Genomic DNA, 15,309 nt, shown 5'->3' with positions numbered 1-15,309 from the left:
TGGAGCAGATGCTTGAAGCAGTTAAAGAGGGAGGGCCTTGGGCTAGCAAGTTAAGTAGCACCAGAAAAAGTGGTTTCGCTTTTATTAAGGCAAAAGAGCTTCTCTCTTTATTTCTTGCACTTTGTTGTGGATCCAAACTTGGGCAATGGGAGGCACCTCTTCCTCTAAGGGATGCTTAATGAGTAGCATAGATGAGTCAATCAAATTATGTTCATGCCAAAAGTTCATTTCTAAGTGTCAATTATTATATGATTTTTCAACTTTCCCATCTTTCCAAACAACAAAACCATGATATAAAGTAGCGAAATCAAACTTGTTCATCGCTAACACGAGCGATTTTGTGTCACGATTTGAAATCTTGGCCAGAACAAACATGAAGGCGAAACAATCAAAGAACTGTTTTGTTTGCACGAACAACTGGAGTAAAAAATTTTTGGCTACGGGGCACTGTTATCTCCTTTTTGAAGGGGCACAACCTATATAAATAAGTAAATAATTATAAAAAATCTATGTAAAAATAAATAAAAATTTTGTTGCTAGCATGGCCAACTGCCAATACCAACCTATATGTAGCTCCGCTACTGTGAACAAGCGCTCTAAAAACTCCGGTAAGATTGTAATTTCAGCTTCCAGACATGTCCAACATTGTCATGGGTGGTCCAACCCAATGGGTTTCAAGCTTTCAATGGATGGAATGGGCCCGAAACCACCAATTTGGAAGGTGCTAATATACCACATAGTGACTAGTGTGGGCAGTTGCCCACACTAGTCTCTTAAAAGTTCTTTATTTTTAAATAGTAATCTTAAATATATATATATATATATACAAGTGTCCCACCAGATTTAAGTATCTTTAAAGAAGTACCCTCCAGTCAATTTTTCTAGTCTACCACACCCCACTATGAGATTAAAAAGGAAAAGAAGAAACATTGGGGAAAACAATGGAAAGCAGATTGCTTGGGCATTTTCGTCATTTCGGGGTTGCGTCCCGAGCCGCCTAATTGCTTAATTATGAAGATTAGGTGATTTGCACTTGGACTCCAATGGTCACATAAGTTGTGCTTTAACTCATCTGCCCCTAAAAAAAAAAATGTGGCCGGAAAGGCACGTGCCTTGTGACTCAATTGCGCCACATTGCGGGGGTCACGACTATCTTGTGACATTGTGGGGACCTCACGAGCGCACGACACGTGTACGCGGTCCTAGGGCATGGCCCCCCCTTCCCTTTAGGAAGTGCCCCCCTAACTTTTTCCATGGCATATATATCATTCAATGGGATGGTCCCTCAACCTTTCCAACCCAAATTTTTGTCTTCTTTGGCCTCACATTTCTATTTCATGCTCCCTTGTGGTGAACTAACTTTGTGTAACAATAAAATTGGGGCAGATGGAAAGCAGATAAATGCATAGAAAATCATATTCCTAAAACTTAAAAACTTAGAGAAATGTCTTTTTTTTTTTGGGTCTACCTCTTGCTGGAAATTTCAAGAAAAGTAGCCATCTTTTGAGATTTTACTGAAAAATGGCCGCACTTTTTATAAAAATTGTCAATAAAGAATGGGAGTGAAAACAGTTAAATGCATAGAAAATCATATTCCTAAAACTTAAAACTTAGAGAAGTGCCTATTTTGGGGTCTACCTTTTGCTGGAGATTTCAAGAAAAGTGGTCATCTTTTGAGATTTTCTTGAAAAATGGCTGCACATTTTATAAAAATTGTCAATAAAGGATGGGAGTGAAAACAGCTAAATGCATAGAAAATCATATTCTTAAAAACTTAAAAGTTAGAGAAATGTTTATTTTTGGGTCTATCTTTGCTGGAGATTTCAAGAAAAGTAGCCAGCTTTTGAGATTTTCTTGAAAAAGGCTGTACTTTTATAAAAATTGTCAATAAAGGCTAGGAGTGAATTTTGGGAATGTGATTAAGTGATAGAGGATGATATTTAAAAAAAAAAATTGCAGCTAATGCTGTCTGTGTCTCCAAAAAATTCAGTTCAGCTCCATATTTGACAATTGAAAAGAAAAGTGTGGCCCTTATCAAGAAAAATACAAAAAAAACTCTTTCTTTTTTAAACCATGAGCAAATGGTAGGCCCAAAATGAAATTATTTCTAGAATTTACAAAACTCCACTCCTAAATAAAAAAAGTTCTTAACATAAACACATAAAATAACTATTTTAAGACCCTTTAATTGAACAATTACATATTTGTTCTCGTCCATAGACCACAAATGCTCTTGGCAGACTTGTTGTTGCACTAATTATAGTGCACCAATCTTCTAAAAATGAAAGGAGTTAGTGACGTTTTACATTGTTAAAGGTGAGCAAAGGTGACCTAATATTCCTTACCTTATTTTATACACAAGCCCTTGTGGGGGATGTACATGATCTTGACATTATAAAAGCACAATAGTTAGAAAACAAGCGCCACTTGTATTGATGTTTCGTATTGCTAAAGTCAATAATGACGATAACATACTTAAAAGTTAAATTATTATCATATTAAGAAAATTATAATACCCAATATATGTCAGTTAGTATATTTTCGCTCGAATCAATTATGCTCACATCACGCTAACCAATGACCGGCTGCCTGCCAATCACAAACCGAAGGCGGTAAGCATCGATTAGCCATGTCAATGATCAACTCAGTGAAGGAGCTAAAAAAATTCGTTGGAGGGGCATATGTTTTATAAAAATAAATATTCAAATTTTCAATGTAAAAGTAAACAAATTTTAAGAACTGGAGTGGGCAACTGCCCACCCTAACCCACATGTGGCTGCGCCACAGGATCAACCTATACATTGCCGAAACCGAGTCGGTAATGAGATATATCTGACACATTGGCATCCATATCTTTTGGGGCCCAAGTGTGGGGGCACCGTGGGGGCAAATATTGGATGTCATGGCCTCTGTTTGAGTGACCCACTTGAGGGAACCTCTTTCTCTCTCTTAGTTTTCTTTTTTCTTGGGGTGTGCCCTTTGTCCAACCACTATTTGGGGCACAAGATGGTCGCTGAAGCACGTGAGATGTGCCAAAAATGCTCGTCACAAATGTAATGCGGAGTTGGCAAGTGCGCACGATCAGTCAGATACACAGGGAATAATGCGATGCCCTACCAGTTAAACTTGACATCTATAGAGAGAGAGAGAGAGAGAGAGAGAGAATCAAGCATCATGTGTTTTATGATGGAAGTTGGGAAATAGTGGTTGGTTTCTTTTGCAGTGTTTGGCTTATCAATGTCACATGATCATGTCTATATGGGACGCTGATTGGTTGATGAGAGAGAGAGAGACTGAGAGAGAGAATTTATATCATTTTGGTCACATATGGCACTTTAAAACCTTATCCAGTGATTTGATTTTGTTGGAGCTGGCATTTTATATATATATATATATATATATAGAGAGAGAGAGAGAGAGAAAGAGAGAGAGAGAGAAAAGATCGAGAAAAATTGAATGGTGACTTTAGTTTTTCAAAATCACCCAATACTCTAATCAAAGACCTCCAATCCAACATAATGAGTGGATCCAACATAATGAGCGGTTAAAGAGAAAAAAAATGATGAATATTTTTGTCATGAATATTAATTTATTTTTTCTCTCAACCATTAATTTTTTTGAGATGAAAAACTTAGTTAAATGGTTGAAAAGTAACTTTGGATGGTCAAAATCATCATTTATTATATATATATATATATATATATATATATATATATATATATATATAAGTAAAAACTAGACACTTAAGTCACAGATAAAAACCAAACCCCTTGATTTTAATTTTTAATTTTTTTTACAATCTAAGAATGGGTTGATGCACGACATGTACTAAGTTGGTCATTTCTTAGACTTTAATGGTCTTTTTATAATAAAAAAAAGTCAACATTTTTTATTAAACAACGTGAATCAGCATGTTTTATATCAAAATAATCTTTACAAACATATTAAGATGTTTATAATTTATTTAAAACAGTTTTTTTTTTCTTAAATCAACGAGTCTATTCTTTATTCTCGACCTAAATGTTCTTCACTAATTTTTCTCTTTCTCTCTCTCTCTCTCTATATATATATATATATATATATATAAAGAGATGCAAACTTTACGGTGGAAAAGTAGTTTCCATTTCAAGACTTCAAATGCAACGTTGCCATCAATTGCAACAGGGCCACATTTCTTGGTTAGAGAGAGAGAGAGAGAGAGCTTTAATGGAAAAAGGGTTGTGCTGGTATCTACTCCCATGAAATTTCAATTATTAAAAGACGCAGGATCTTGGTAACATGAGCCAGCTGCTTCGACGTGACTGCTTATGTATCTCAAAAGGGCAGCTCCATGTGCTTCACCATCTCTTAATACACCTTCTAAATCCTTTGCCCTACATCCTTTAATTGTCTTAAACAATTTTTATGGTTCTTTATTTATAATTTGCCTTTTTTTTTCTTTTAATCCCAATTTCCTTGCCGCAGCAAATTAAGATTGGGCCCCATAGAGCTTAGAGAACCTTTGAAAATAGGTCGGATCGCTTTAAGAAAATTATATGCCAACTTTTTTTATCCTCGAGGAGGTTGGTGCAATAGTTTGGGCCGATGGTAGCTAGTCTTTGGTTCTAGTGTCGGTGGCTTCAACGTTCAAACCCTTGTACTACAAAAAGGGGTCATGGATGACAAGTTGAAGCGCATGAGCGCTTTAGGTCTTTTCTTGGATAATAGGATGAAGTACTCCTTTTATTCACCCAAAACTTACATCTGAGCATCTGGCTGGGCCACCGTCAAATACCTGGTACCCGACCCAACTCGGGCTTAGGCTCGAAACCGGGAAAAAGGGACCCGAACAGGCCCGATAAATTATCGGGCCGGCCCAAGTAGGCCCAATAAACCCGTTTCGGGCATGATAATTGGTTTTTTAAAATTTTATTAATATACATATATTTATAATATTTTATTACAATTAATTATATTTATATATTATTTATACTTAAAAGTATGTTTTAAGTTTAACCGAGTCAGGCGTAGACTGGGCTCGGGTTTTGCAAGTCGAGCTGCGCCCGGGCCCGACTTGTTATCGGGCCCGGCCGGCCTAATGCCCAAGCTTGGACATCAGTTTTAGATGAGTCATTGCAAATGGTATCATTTTTTTTTAAATGTGAACCAAAGCTTAGCTACGTTAACGTCAGATCGAACATTTGACTAAACCGCTTTAAATAAGTCGTATATATATATATTCAACGTCTCATTAAAAAATTGGTTTGGATTTGGTTTTAAGAAATAACATTAATCAGATCCAGATTCGAGTTTGACTTCAAATAAACATCCGATCAAATAATGAGCCCCAATGTGGCCAGTTAAATTTTCTTATAGTCAGTGTCCATATGTTTTGAAACTCGGTTCTTGGCATATCAAGATGCAGAATTTGATCCAAATATGAAATCACAAAGTGGATCCAATTACGAATTTCAAAAATCGGAATCAAATACGGCGCAGACTTATATTCATTTATTTGCATTTTAATCCGAATATGTGGATATCCGATAAATTAGATACCGATCAAGATTCAAATCTAATCAGTTGACGTTAGTACAAAAATTGACTAAGGAGTGGGTTGAAATCCCCGATGCTATCACTAGAGCTAATATTTAGTTAATAAATCTCAAATTAGGTCAAGCTGTTGATTTCCTAATGGAAGAACATTTACAAATCATAAGGCTAAATTAATGAATAGAGACAGCGCACCTGCCATGTCCCAACAAATTTGGTACAGTGAGACAATATCTCATGATCTGATATACATGTTATTTCATTTTTGAATCCCTAGAGTAAGGGACATGCAGATATTGGATAAGGTAAACTTTATAATGTTGGACCAGGTTCGGATTCAGATAAACAACTCCAGTCTGACACTTTGAGATCCAGATAAATAATATCTTGGGTTTCACACTTCGGGATCCAGATTAATAGCATCTTAGATTTGACATTTCATGTTCAGATATTCAGGGGGCAGAGCCAGAAATTTTTCATGAAAAAGACCAAATTAAAGTTTTGAAATTTTGAGTAGCTCTGAAATATCATTTTTTAAAATTTTTATATAAAACAAGTGAAATCTTTTTTAAAATTTACACGTAAAAATTCTTTTTTTGAGGTTGGACTAGGGCCCATGCAGGTCCTACCTTGGCTGCACATATTAGATTAGCTAAAACTTTTAACCCTTCTAGCTCACTAATTGTATCAGCCCTCTGACTTCTCTTTTTATATGATGTCTCTACTGAGACGTATCTTTAAGTTGAAGGAGGTCAAGAGTTCGATACCAAATTTGAGTTGCGTAGCTCGGATACGCTTACGCTTAGGCCGTAAATCTCTTTACACGTGTTTCCATATAGATCTTTTGTGTTTGATTCAGTACGATCCAAATCCAGGTTAGTTTGCATGTGCTGCTTGCACTGTGGATTATGGATTCGGACCGATATGACCCGGTTATTTTCGGAACATTTGTGACCCAAAGAGGGTCCCAGCTTAGATCCAATGCCATGAGGGGCCCTCGGTTGATTGATGCATCATAGACCTACAATAATTTTTATTAGATGCCTCATGTCAATCAATTTCATTATTCATTTCTTCCTGGGTGGTGAATTTGGAGCTCTTATATCTGAATGGGACCCAAAGAACTATGCAATGCTTTTGTTTCTTGTTCATGTGGAACCTTTTTAGGGGATTGGCTTTGTAGACCACGTAATTAACTAGGAGCCAATAATTTAGGAGCTTTATGTCACTCACTATATTAATTGAGCTCAAGAGTTTCTGTAAAAAATATCATGAATGTCTTAAATGCAGGATTCCAAAATCTTATAAACTACCAAATATTGAGATTTGAAAAAATAGCAGTTATTTTTAATTATATTAAGATGTCAACTTCCATCCAGTGTATAAATGTCCGTTCTTGAACGAAACCGAAGATTTGAGGAATCGGCCGGTTCACCAATTCAGTTGAATCGGTTGTGGATCGGAAAACATATTAAAATTCATTTTTTTAAAGAAATAAAACGTAAAGACATAAAAAAATGATCAAGAATAAGAAAGTTACTAAACTGTTTTAAGAAATATTGGCAAATTTATTGACATGCGTCCTTTTTGAATCAGCCACTGAATCGGATCAGTTTGATATGAGGTTCAAATCTCGGCCATTATCATGTTGTAGTATCTTATTTCATCTGGGTTACAAATGATGGTGACCGCAACACCCGCATTGAAGGACCTACGGTAGGTCCACTCAAGCCCCTAAACAAGTTATAACCAGTAAAGCTCGGCTCGTGAATGAGTTCGAGTTGAGCCATTTGCTTAACAAGTTGAGCTCGAGTTCATGAGTTGACTCCTTCAAATAATCGAGTTGAGTTCGAGCTTAACACGTAACTGCCGAGGCGAGCTTGAGCCTTAATCCAAGTCGATATATTCAAACGAGTTTACGAGTTTATCAAACCTTAATCGAGTCGATCTCAAGCTCAACACGTAACTGTCGAGTCGAGCTCGAGCTGCTTCCATCGAGTTATTCTCGAACTCAAGGTTTCATTAGTCGAGTAGAGCTCGAGCTGACTGAACTCGGGCTCGACTCAGCTCCCACACACACACACACACACACATATATATATATATAACAAAACCTCTAAAATATGTGTGGGGGACTCGGTCCTAAGTCATGATTGATACCAGGGCATAGGATTTGGATTCCCGGCCCCGGTAGGACCACAAAGTGATAGTGAATATGAGATTAAGAATTCCATGGTCTCAGTTATCCAACTCAACGTTGTTCTTAGTTGGAGTATCTAAAAATTCCCCACTAGCAAGAACAATGACTATAGAATATTCAAACCATTTTGCATTTTTAATTTGATACCTAACCATGTGCTGCTTTTGGGCTCAATCCAAATCATTCAGATATGGACTCAATCCAGTTGAAACAGCATAACGACGGTGTTGGAGTTGTATATCGGGTTTAAAGTTTGGATCTCGACCCAGATTCATATAATAGATACTAGTCATTTAATCTTTCCTAAATTATATTATTTGTTTTTTACATGGGTAATTGGATTGGATCCTTCTTGGAACTTGGACTCAGTTTCTGATTCAATAAAGGATTCAGTTCCCATTTTGTTTACCAGATCTGAGTAAATAACAGATTTGCCCTGTCAGTAGTTGGATATTGGCTACCGTTGAAGTCCCTATAATGTGGTAGATTAGGTAGACTCTGCCTAACCCTAACTTATTAAAATAAACTTAAAAAAAAAATATTGGAGCTAGAGAATGGAACAAGATGCACAACATTTACAACAAAAGCCTTCTTTTGGCCCTAATTTTCAAAACAAGAACAAAGCCACCCAATTAAAGCCAAGAACTTTCTTTGTCCTCTATCTTTATCACATACTCTCTCCTTCATTTCCACCCAATTCACTCTTTAAAGATGTCAATGAATCGGATTTGAACCGATTATTCATATATTCACAGATTTGAATTCAATGAAAGAAAAGTCACATCCAAATCCAAATCTGAAATCTGACTTCACAATCTGAATCCAATTTTTACATTAACATTTGAATCCAATTATCCAAACCCAAATTTTGCAACGAATTTGGGCATTTTTCTAAATGTAAGAGCATTAGACATATGATATTTGTTTAATGATAAATCTAATCTGAATCCGTATGTGAATCCAATCAAATATTTATATATATTTGAATCTGAATATGACTGATGTAATTTTTTAAATGTAAATTCGATCCGAATTAGATATTCAATATTTTTTTATATTCATTTTTTTTCGTAACGGTTCGATGAGATATCCGATTCAAATTATATATATTGAGCATAGAACTCTCTTCAGCTCTCTTATCTTATATCCAAGACTATCAAACACATGGGTCTCCTCCTCCGACAAGCCTTGGGTCTTAGGTTCAACTTTTACATACTCAACACGTACTCTGTTAGCGACAAGTTTTCAATTCCGAAAAGACTATATATATATATCAAGTCAAATCATTTTTTTTATTTAAATATGTTTTTTTAATCACAAAAAGGAAACTAATGATTCTAATGACAACAAATTTCTGATAGAACAAGTTAAAAGAGTTCACATTTTTTTTAGATTACAATTTACAATTAAAAATCCATTGAACAAAGAAAAAATGATTTAATTTCTATGTCAATATTTAGCGGTGGTAGAGGGTAGCGGGGTCTCTATATGTCAGGAAGCTTATTTTTTGAACTTTGATTTAGTGTTGAAACTTAACTTAAGCGATAGGGTTCATAGTTTCACGAGGATCCATGCTTTCTATCTTATTTTAAAGGATCTATGCTTTCTCTCTCTAACTCCTATTGGGGGGTTAAGGGAGAGACCAAGTTCTACTGAGTCAACTTTTTGAGGGGTCTGTGTGGGCAACTGCCCACACAAAGCCATTTGAGGGGTCTGTGTGGGCAACTGCCCACACAAAGCCATTTGAGGGGTCTCGCCTATTGGGTTAACTTGGCCCTCCCTTTCTCTCTCTCTCTTTCTCTTCCCATGTGCACCAAAGTTACGAGTAATAATCTTTTACTGTACGTTACAGCATTAATTGTTGGCTTCATAAGCATTTAACAGGTCCATTAATAATTGCAAGTTGTTTTCTAACCAGTCAAAGTAAATATCAGTTTATGAAGGAGATTAATGCGTCAAATATAACGCATCAGGGAGGAATAGTTTCCTGACCCTTTAAATATTATGAGCCCTTCTGCTTTCACCATCGGACAAAAGGAGAGAGAAGTCGCAGCTAGTCGATCGGTCCGCCCTCGACAACTTAGTCAGCTCCGCCATGATGGTGCCCGCTCTTCTGCTCTGCCTCTTCCTCTCCCTCCATCGTCAAGCCACTGCCGACGGCGGCCATGTCCGCTGCCGGAGCATCGACTGTCCCAAGTACACGGTGGTGGAAGTCGACGACGTTAGGAACTTCGAAGTGAGAGAGTATGAGAGCCCACTCTGGGTGTTCGTCAAGCACCATCAGCAGGCCACCTCTTACCAGCAGGCCCTCTCCGCACAGGCCCCTATGTAAGTCCCACTTATAATATACAACTTCTGAAAATGCAACTCAATCTCGTTAGAGTTTCCATTGTTAATGAATATTCATAATATTTTCGCAAGATTACTGTTTCGTGTTAAATACCTTACATGCTCTAAGCGACTCTGATTTAATCGTTGCCAGACTCAGCGACTACATGAAGGGGAACAATGACTTCAACACGACGATCTCAGAGACCGCGCCGGCTGTCACCGTCGTCATCCCAGGCCTTTACCACGCCAACGATGTCGGCGCACCCTTTGGCGACGCCTACCGCTTCGCCCGCTACCTTCCCCAAAACGTGCAGCTCACTGCACCCCCGACGTCCAACAACACTGTCCGCTTCTGGCGCTTCCCGCCGGAAAACCAACGCGTCGTCGTCAAGAAATTCAGAGAAGGAGCGATCAACGACGCGACAATCGCGCATGCGGTGGCTTCACTGCGCAACAGCCTGAAGGGCTCGACGTGGGAGAGCAGGGTGAGGCCCTGTGGCGGCTTCGCCGTCGCCGACTACAACTACCCCGACACCAACGGCACCACCAAGAACGAGATTATGCTTCTCGCCGAAAAGGAGTGGTTAAGTGGTGGAGGACAGTAGAGTCCTGGTGCAGAAGAGGCCGCCATGATCGTGGAGCTCTGAACATCGTAATCACGGTCGTGTGCGAGAAGAACAAGATGAAGATAGCCAAATGAAGACATGGGGAAGCAGGAAATAAGAAATTTAAGTTATTTTTTTAAGTCTTTGTTCTGTGTTTGCTAGCGTGGTACAACATGGGACGGGCACTCAAGAAGGGCAAGCAGAAATACGAAGTTTGAGTTCTTTTTTTTTTTTCCTTTTGGTTTCAAGTCTTCGGTCTGTGTTTGCTAAAGTTATATAACACGTAACGGGCAACATACCTTTCTTTTGATTAGTGTTGCAATGAATCAAGTGACATTAAATTGTCTTGTCAAGTTCAATTTAGATGTTTATTATGTCATGCAAGCAAATAGATGCATGTTGGTTATTCACAAAGTATAATGAGCATAATTATGTTCTTCAATACAAGTTTTTGAATACATTATTAATTAAGCGAAACCAAGTGTGCATTCTCGACCCGAATTGGCTTCTCATCATGAGAAAAGAGTGATACCCATGAAATGTGAACCATGACTATAGTTTGTTTGACATGCATGTTCAACAGGTTTTCTTTTTTCTTTTTTCTTTCTTCCAATTGTAGAATGATCATCCTCTCTCTCCTTCTCTCTCTTAAAAATGGTCTCCAAGGTGATCATCTGCAACTGCTAATAATTTCGTCCTGGTCGAAGTAAATATCGGGTCAAGAAGGACATCAATGTGCCAAACAATAACGCATTTTTGGTGTTCGGACCTGCCGAGACTGACTCTTTATGTATCTCTTTCCGCTTTCTGGAGCACGACAGTTGCAGTCGATCGTTCTGACCTCACCAACTTAGCCTGCAAATCCGCCATGATGGCGTTGCTTGCTTTGTTCTTCTGCCTCTTCCTCTCCCTCCATCAGGCCACCGCCGTGAGCCGGCTTCCTAATGACCACCACCATCCCGGCGGCCGTTTCGGCTGCCGGAGAATGGAGGACCCTAAGTATAGAGTGGTGCGCGTCGACCTGGTCAGGAACTTCGAGGTGGGAGAGTATGAGAACCCTACCATCTGCCAGCCACCTCCTTTGGGCCTGCCCTCTCCACACAGCTCCCATGTTAGTCCCTTTTATATATATATATATATATATATATATATATATATATATATATATATATATATATATATATATATATATATATATATATATACTGCCAGCCACCTCCTTTGGGCCTGCCCTCTCCACACAGCTCCCATGTTAGTCCCTTATATATATATATATATATGTGTGTGTAAGATCTATACGTATTTATATATGTTAGATCTGTGTCATCTTTCACTTGGCCTTTTTATTTTTGCCAAAATTGAGGCAGAGATCTCGACAGTGCTGTGAAAGTTCTCAATGTTTAGGCGACAAAATTCCAGAGTTTAGACATGGTTTAAGAATTTTTAAGGGGGCGTTTGACAGCCTTGATTTAGAATTAAAATATTAAAAACAAAAATTCACATTAAATTGGAATTGGAATGAAAATTCCAGTTCAAGTTTTTTTTTTTTTTTGTATTTGATAGTTTGAAATTTTGACTATAAAATTTTAATATTTTGAAACATAATCCCACCTTGGAGGGTAAAATCACAATTCCAAAATTTTGATTGAACACTATCTCATTTCATCACAAATAAGAATTTTAGTTTCCACAATTCCAACCTCATCAAACACCCCTAAAGTTACTCCTACAACCCGCTCACTAATTGCAGCTTTAGTGTTTTCGAAAATGTTAGCATAAAAGAAAAACATCCGTTTGGAAATTGTGTTTTATGATATTAAAAAGCTAACACGCATGATCATTTTACAACTTCTATTATTAAAATCTTCTTGGATTTGAGTTCCTTTTTACTCTTTATAGTTTTGACCATTCCATACTGTAAATGAATGCTCATAAAATTTTCAAAGAATCAACAATGTTCATATATAGTTAATATGTTCCATGATCTAAGCCATTCGGATTTAAAAGTTACCCGACTCAGCAACTACCTGAAGGGGAATAATAACTTCAACACGACGATCTCAGAGACTGCACCACTCCTCACCATCGTCGTCCCAGGCCTTTACCATGCCGGCGACACCTACCGCCTCACTCGCTACCTTTCCCACAAGTATCAGATCTCCCCACCCCCCCAATCCAACGGCACCGTTCGTTTCTGGCGCTTCCCCCCGGAAAACCACATCGCCGTCGTCTAGCGATTCAGAGAAGGAGCCATCAACGACACGAGAATCATGCATGCGTTGAGTTCATTGCAGAAGAGACTGGAGGGCACGCCGTCGGAGAGCAGGGTGAGGCCCTACGCGGTTTCGCCGTCGCCGGATACAGCTTCCCCGGCCGTAGCGTCACGAATTCCAATAACGAGATTTTGCTTCTCTGGAAAAGGAGTGGATAAGTCCTCCTGGATCAGAACAGAAGGCCGCCATGATCGCAGAGCCCCGCCGTCGTAGTCGTGGTGTGAGAGAAGATTAAGACGAGGGCAGCAAAAATGAAGACGGCAAACAAGAAATCAATGTTTTTAATTGCCTTTTATGTTTTGGTGGGGGCGATTTTAAGTCTGTGGTCAGTGTTTGATAACGTAATACAATATGTAGTGGGCACTAAGTTTTGGCTAGTGAATCTTGATGGGGATTTCCTAATGCATATAAAAAAACAAACTAATATGTTTTAAAATAGGATTAGTTTATGCTAAATGACTGAATCAAAAACTTTAACTGTAGCGGAAGCATACCTGAATTCATCTAAACAACCGGACGGTGAGATCGTAGTAGGATCTTTTAGGGTCTATGTCGAGCACGTGCGGTTTCTCTCAGATGGAGAAGAGACAACCTAGGAAGCGAGGTTTCAAGCAACCCTCCACTACCAGAGAGACCACTACTATTTTATATTATGAGCAATTACGGATTCAACCCATCAAAGAATTCGTAATTACATACACGTATATATAAATTATAAAAGTGTCTCATACCGTATAAAATGACATAATATCTCAAAATGCAATCACTTAATCAGATATTTATATTAAGACAACCATAATGTCTAAAATTCACATATGTCAACCTACAAAATGATCCATACAAATCTAACAACCTTGAATTGTCTTATCATGTGAATTTAGATGTTTGTATTAAGGAAGCAAATGCCAATATGATCACTAGCAAACACAGCTTGTTTAACATCAAATATATCATTATGTACAAGGCTAGTAACTCCAAGGAGCATACGATAGCTGGTTAGATTGATAGAACAATGAAAGGAAGGTGTCACTACTTTAATTTTTGTGGGCTCTATTCTCTTAAAATGCAAATGGTGAGTGTGCAACACATATTTAACGGGTATCTTACTTCTTATTTATGTGTCGAAGCATACATGCATTATGGGGGTAGGAAAAAAAAGGAGACGACCATCAGTGTCTTCAGGTATCTCCCCGCCCCTTCGATCGAATAGAAGCCCACCTATTTTCTGTTAAATAAAACTTGTGTAAAATTTACATGACAAGCGAAGAAGTTACCAACAGTCTTTAAACCAGAAACAATATATGTTGGGTATTCAAATCTGGAACAACCCGTTATGGGGCACGATCCAGAACTGCGTGCATATGGAATTCGCATTAACAGTGGCTGCTCTTATCCAAATAAGAGTATCCACCATTATGGAAACAAATCCAAAACTAAGCTTTAAAGGTATGTCAACTTTACTGATCTCCATCGACAACCTTCGTCCAAGCCAGCACTAAAATGAATGTTTATGGGCTGTTTAGCATTGGGAATAGGTAATGAGTGTTTCATAAATCCACTTTAAGCTTGAAGGAGATTCATGATTCATTAGACACTTGTTCAAATGTTTCATAAAGATTTATGAAACACTTGCATCTTGTTCCTGATGCCAAATGACTTCTAAAGAGTCCTTAATTATTTAGACATGTTGGATTATAGAGCCAAGTGTGGAAACAATTAGTTGGATTAACCAATTCAGATTCGTCAAACAATTTCACAAACAAATCTGAATCCAAATGCAAGAACGGGATCCCACGAGGAATACTGATTAACGTTTATCTCTCTCTTCTCTCTTTTCAAAAATTGTGTAGTGTAGTTGGTCATGCAAGAGACGGACATCAGCAACACATCTCTTGCTTGATTGATGTGGAAAGTATCAAAGTACCCTCCAGGCTCTTGCACCATTGAGAGTTGGGCTGAGGAATGCTTTATCTCTCCCTCTCTCTCTCAACAGTTATGAATATTAATACCTTACAGCATGTTACATGATCTAGATAGTCTTGGCTTCAAAGGGTATTCAACATTATCAACATTAAAACTCATCCCCCTCTCTCTCGATCTCTCTCTCGTTCATTAATATCTGGAATCCTCCTGGTCAAAGGAAAGTACCCGGTCATGGAGGATGTCGATGAGTCAAACAATAACGCACTTGCTGTGTTTGAACCCGCCGAAACGGACTCGTTCGCAAACCATTTATATCTTCCTGCTGCCTTCACCATCGGACCAAGCAGCACGAAGTTGAAGTCGATCGAATACCTCTCCGGCCTCACCAACTTTGCCTGCAGCTTCGCCATGATGGTGCCATCTCTGCTGCTCTGTCTCTTCTTCC

At 38.3% G+C, this 15,309-nt stretch overlaps 1 protein-coding gene across 1 annotated transcript; it reads left to right on the top strand.

Annotated features, from left to right (window-relative positions):
* Positions 1–9,781: 9,781 nt before the first annotated feature.
* Positions 9,782–10,668, top strand: LOC116257179 (uncharacterized). Its single transcript, XM_031633792.1, has 2 exons — positions 9,782–10,060; positions 10,215–10,668. The coding sequence occupies exons 1-2, from the start codon at positions 9,828–9,830 to the stop codon at positions 10,666–10,668; spliced, it is 687 nt and encodes a 228-aa protein (XP_031489652.1). The 5' UTR covers positions 9,782–9,827.
* The last annotated feature ends 4,641 nt before the right edge of the window (positions 10,669–15,309 follow it).

This window comes from Nymphaea colorata, chromosome 7 (assembly GCF_008831285.2).
Source record: "Nymphaea colorata isolate Beijing-Zhang1983 chromosome 7, ASM883128v2, whole genome shotgun sequence".
Classification (NCBI taxonomy): domain Eukaryota; kingdom Viridiplantae; phylum Streptophyta; class Magnoliopsida; order Nymphaeales; family Nymphaeaceae; genus Nymphaea; species Nymphaea colorata.
The sequence above is the reverse complement of the archived record's forward strand: the minus strand, read 5'-3'. Positions and strand labels throughout refer to the sequence as shown.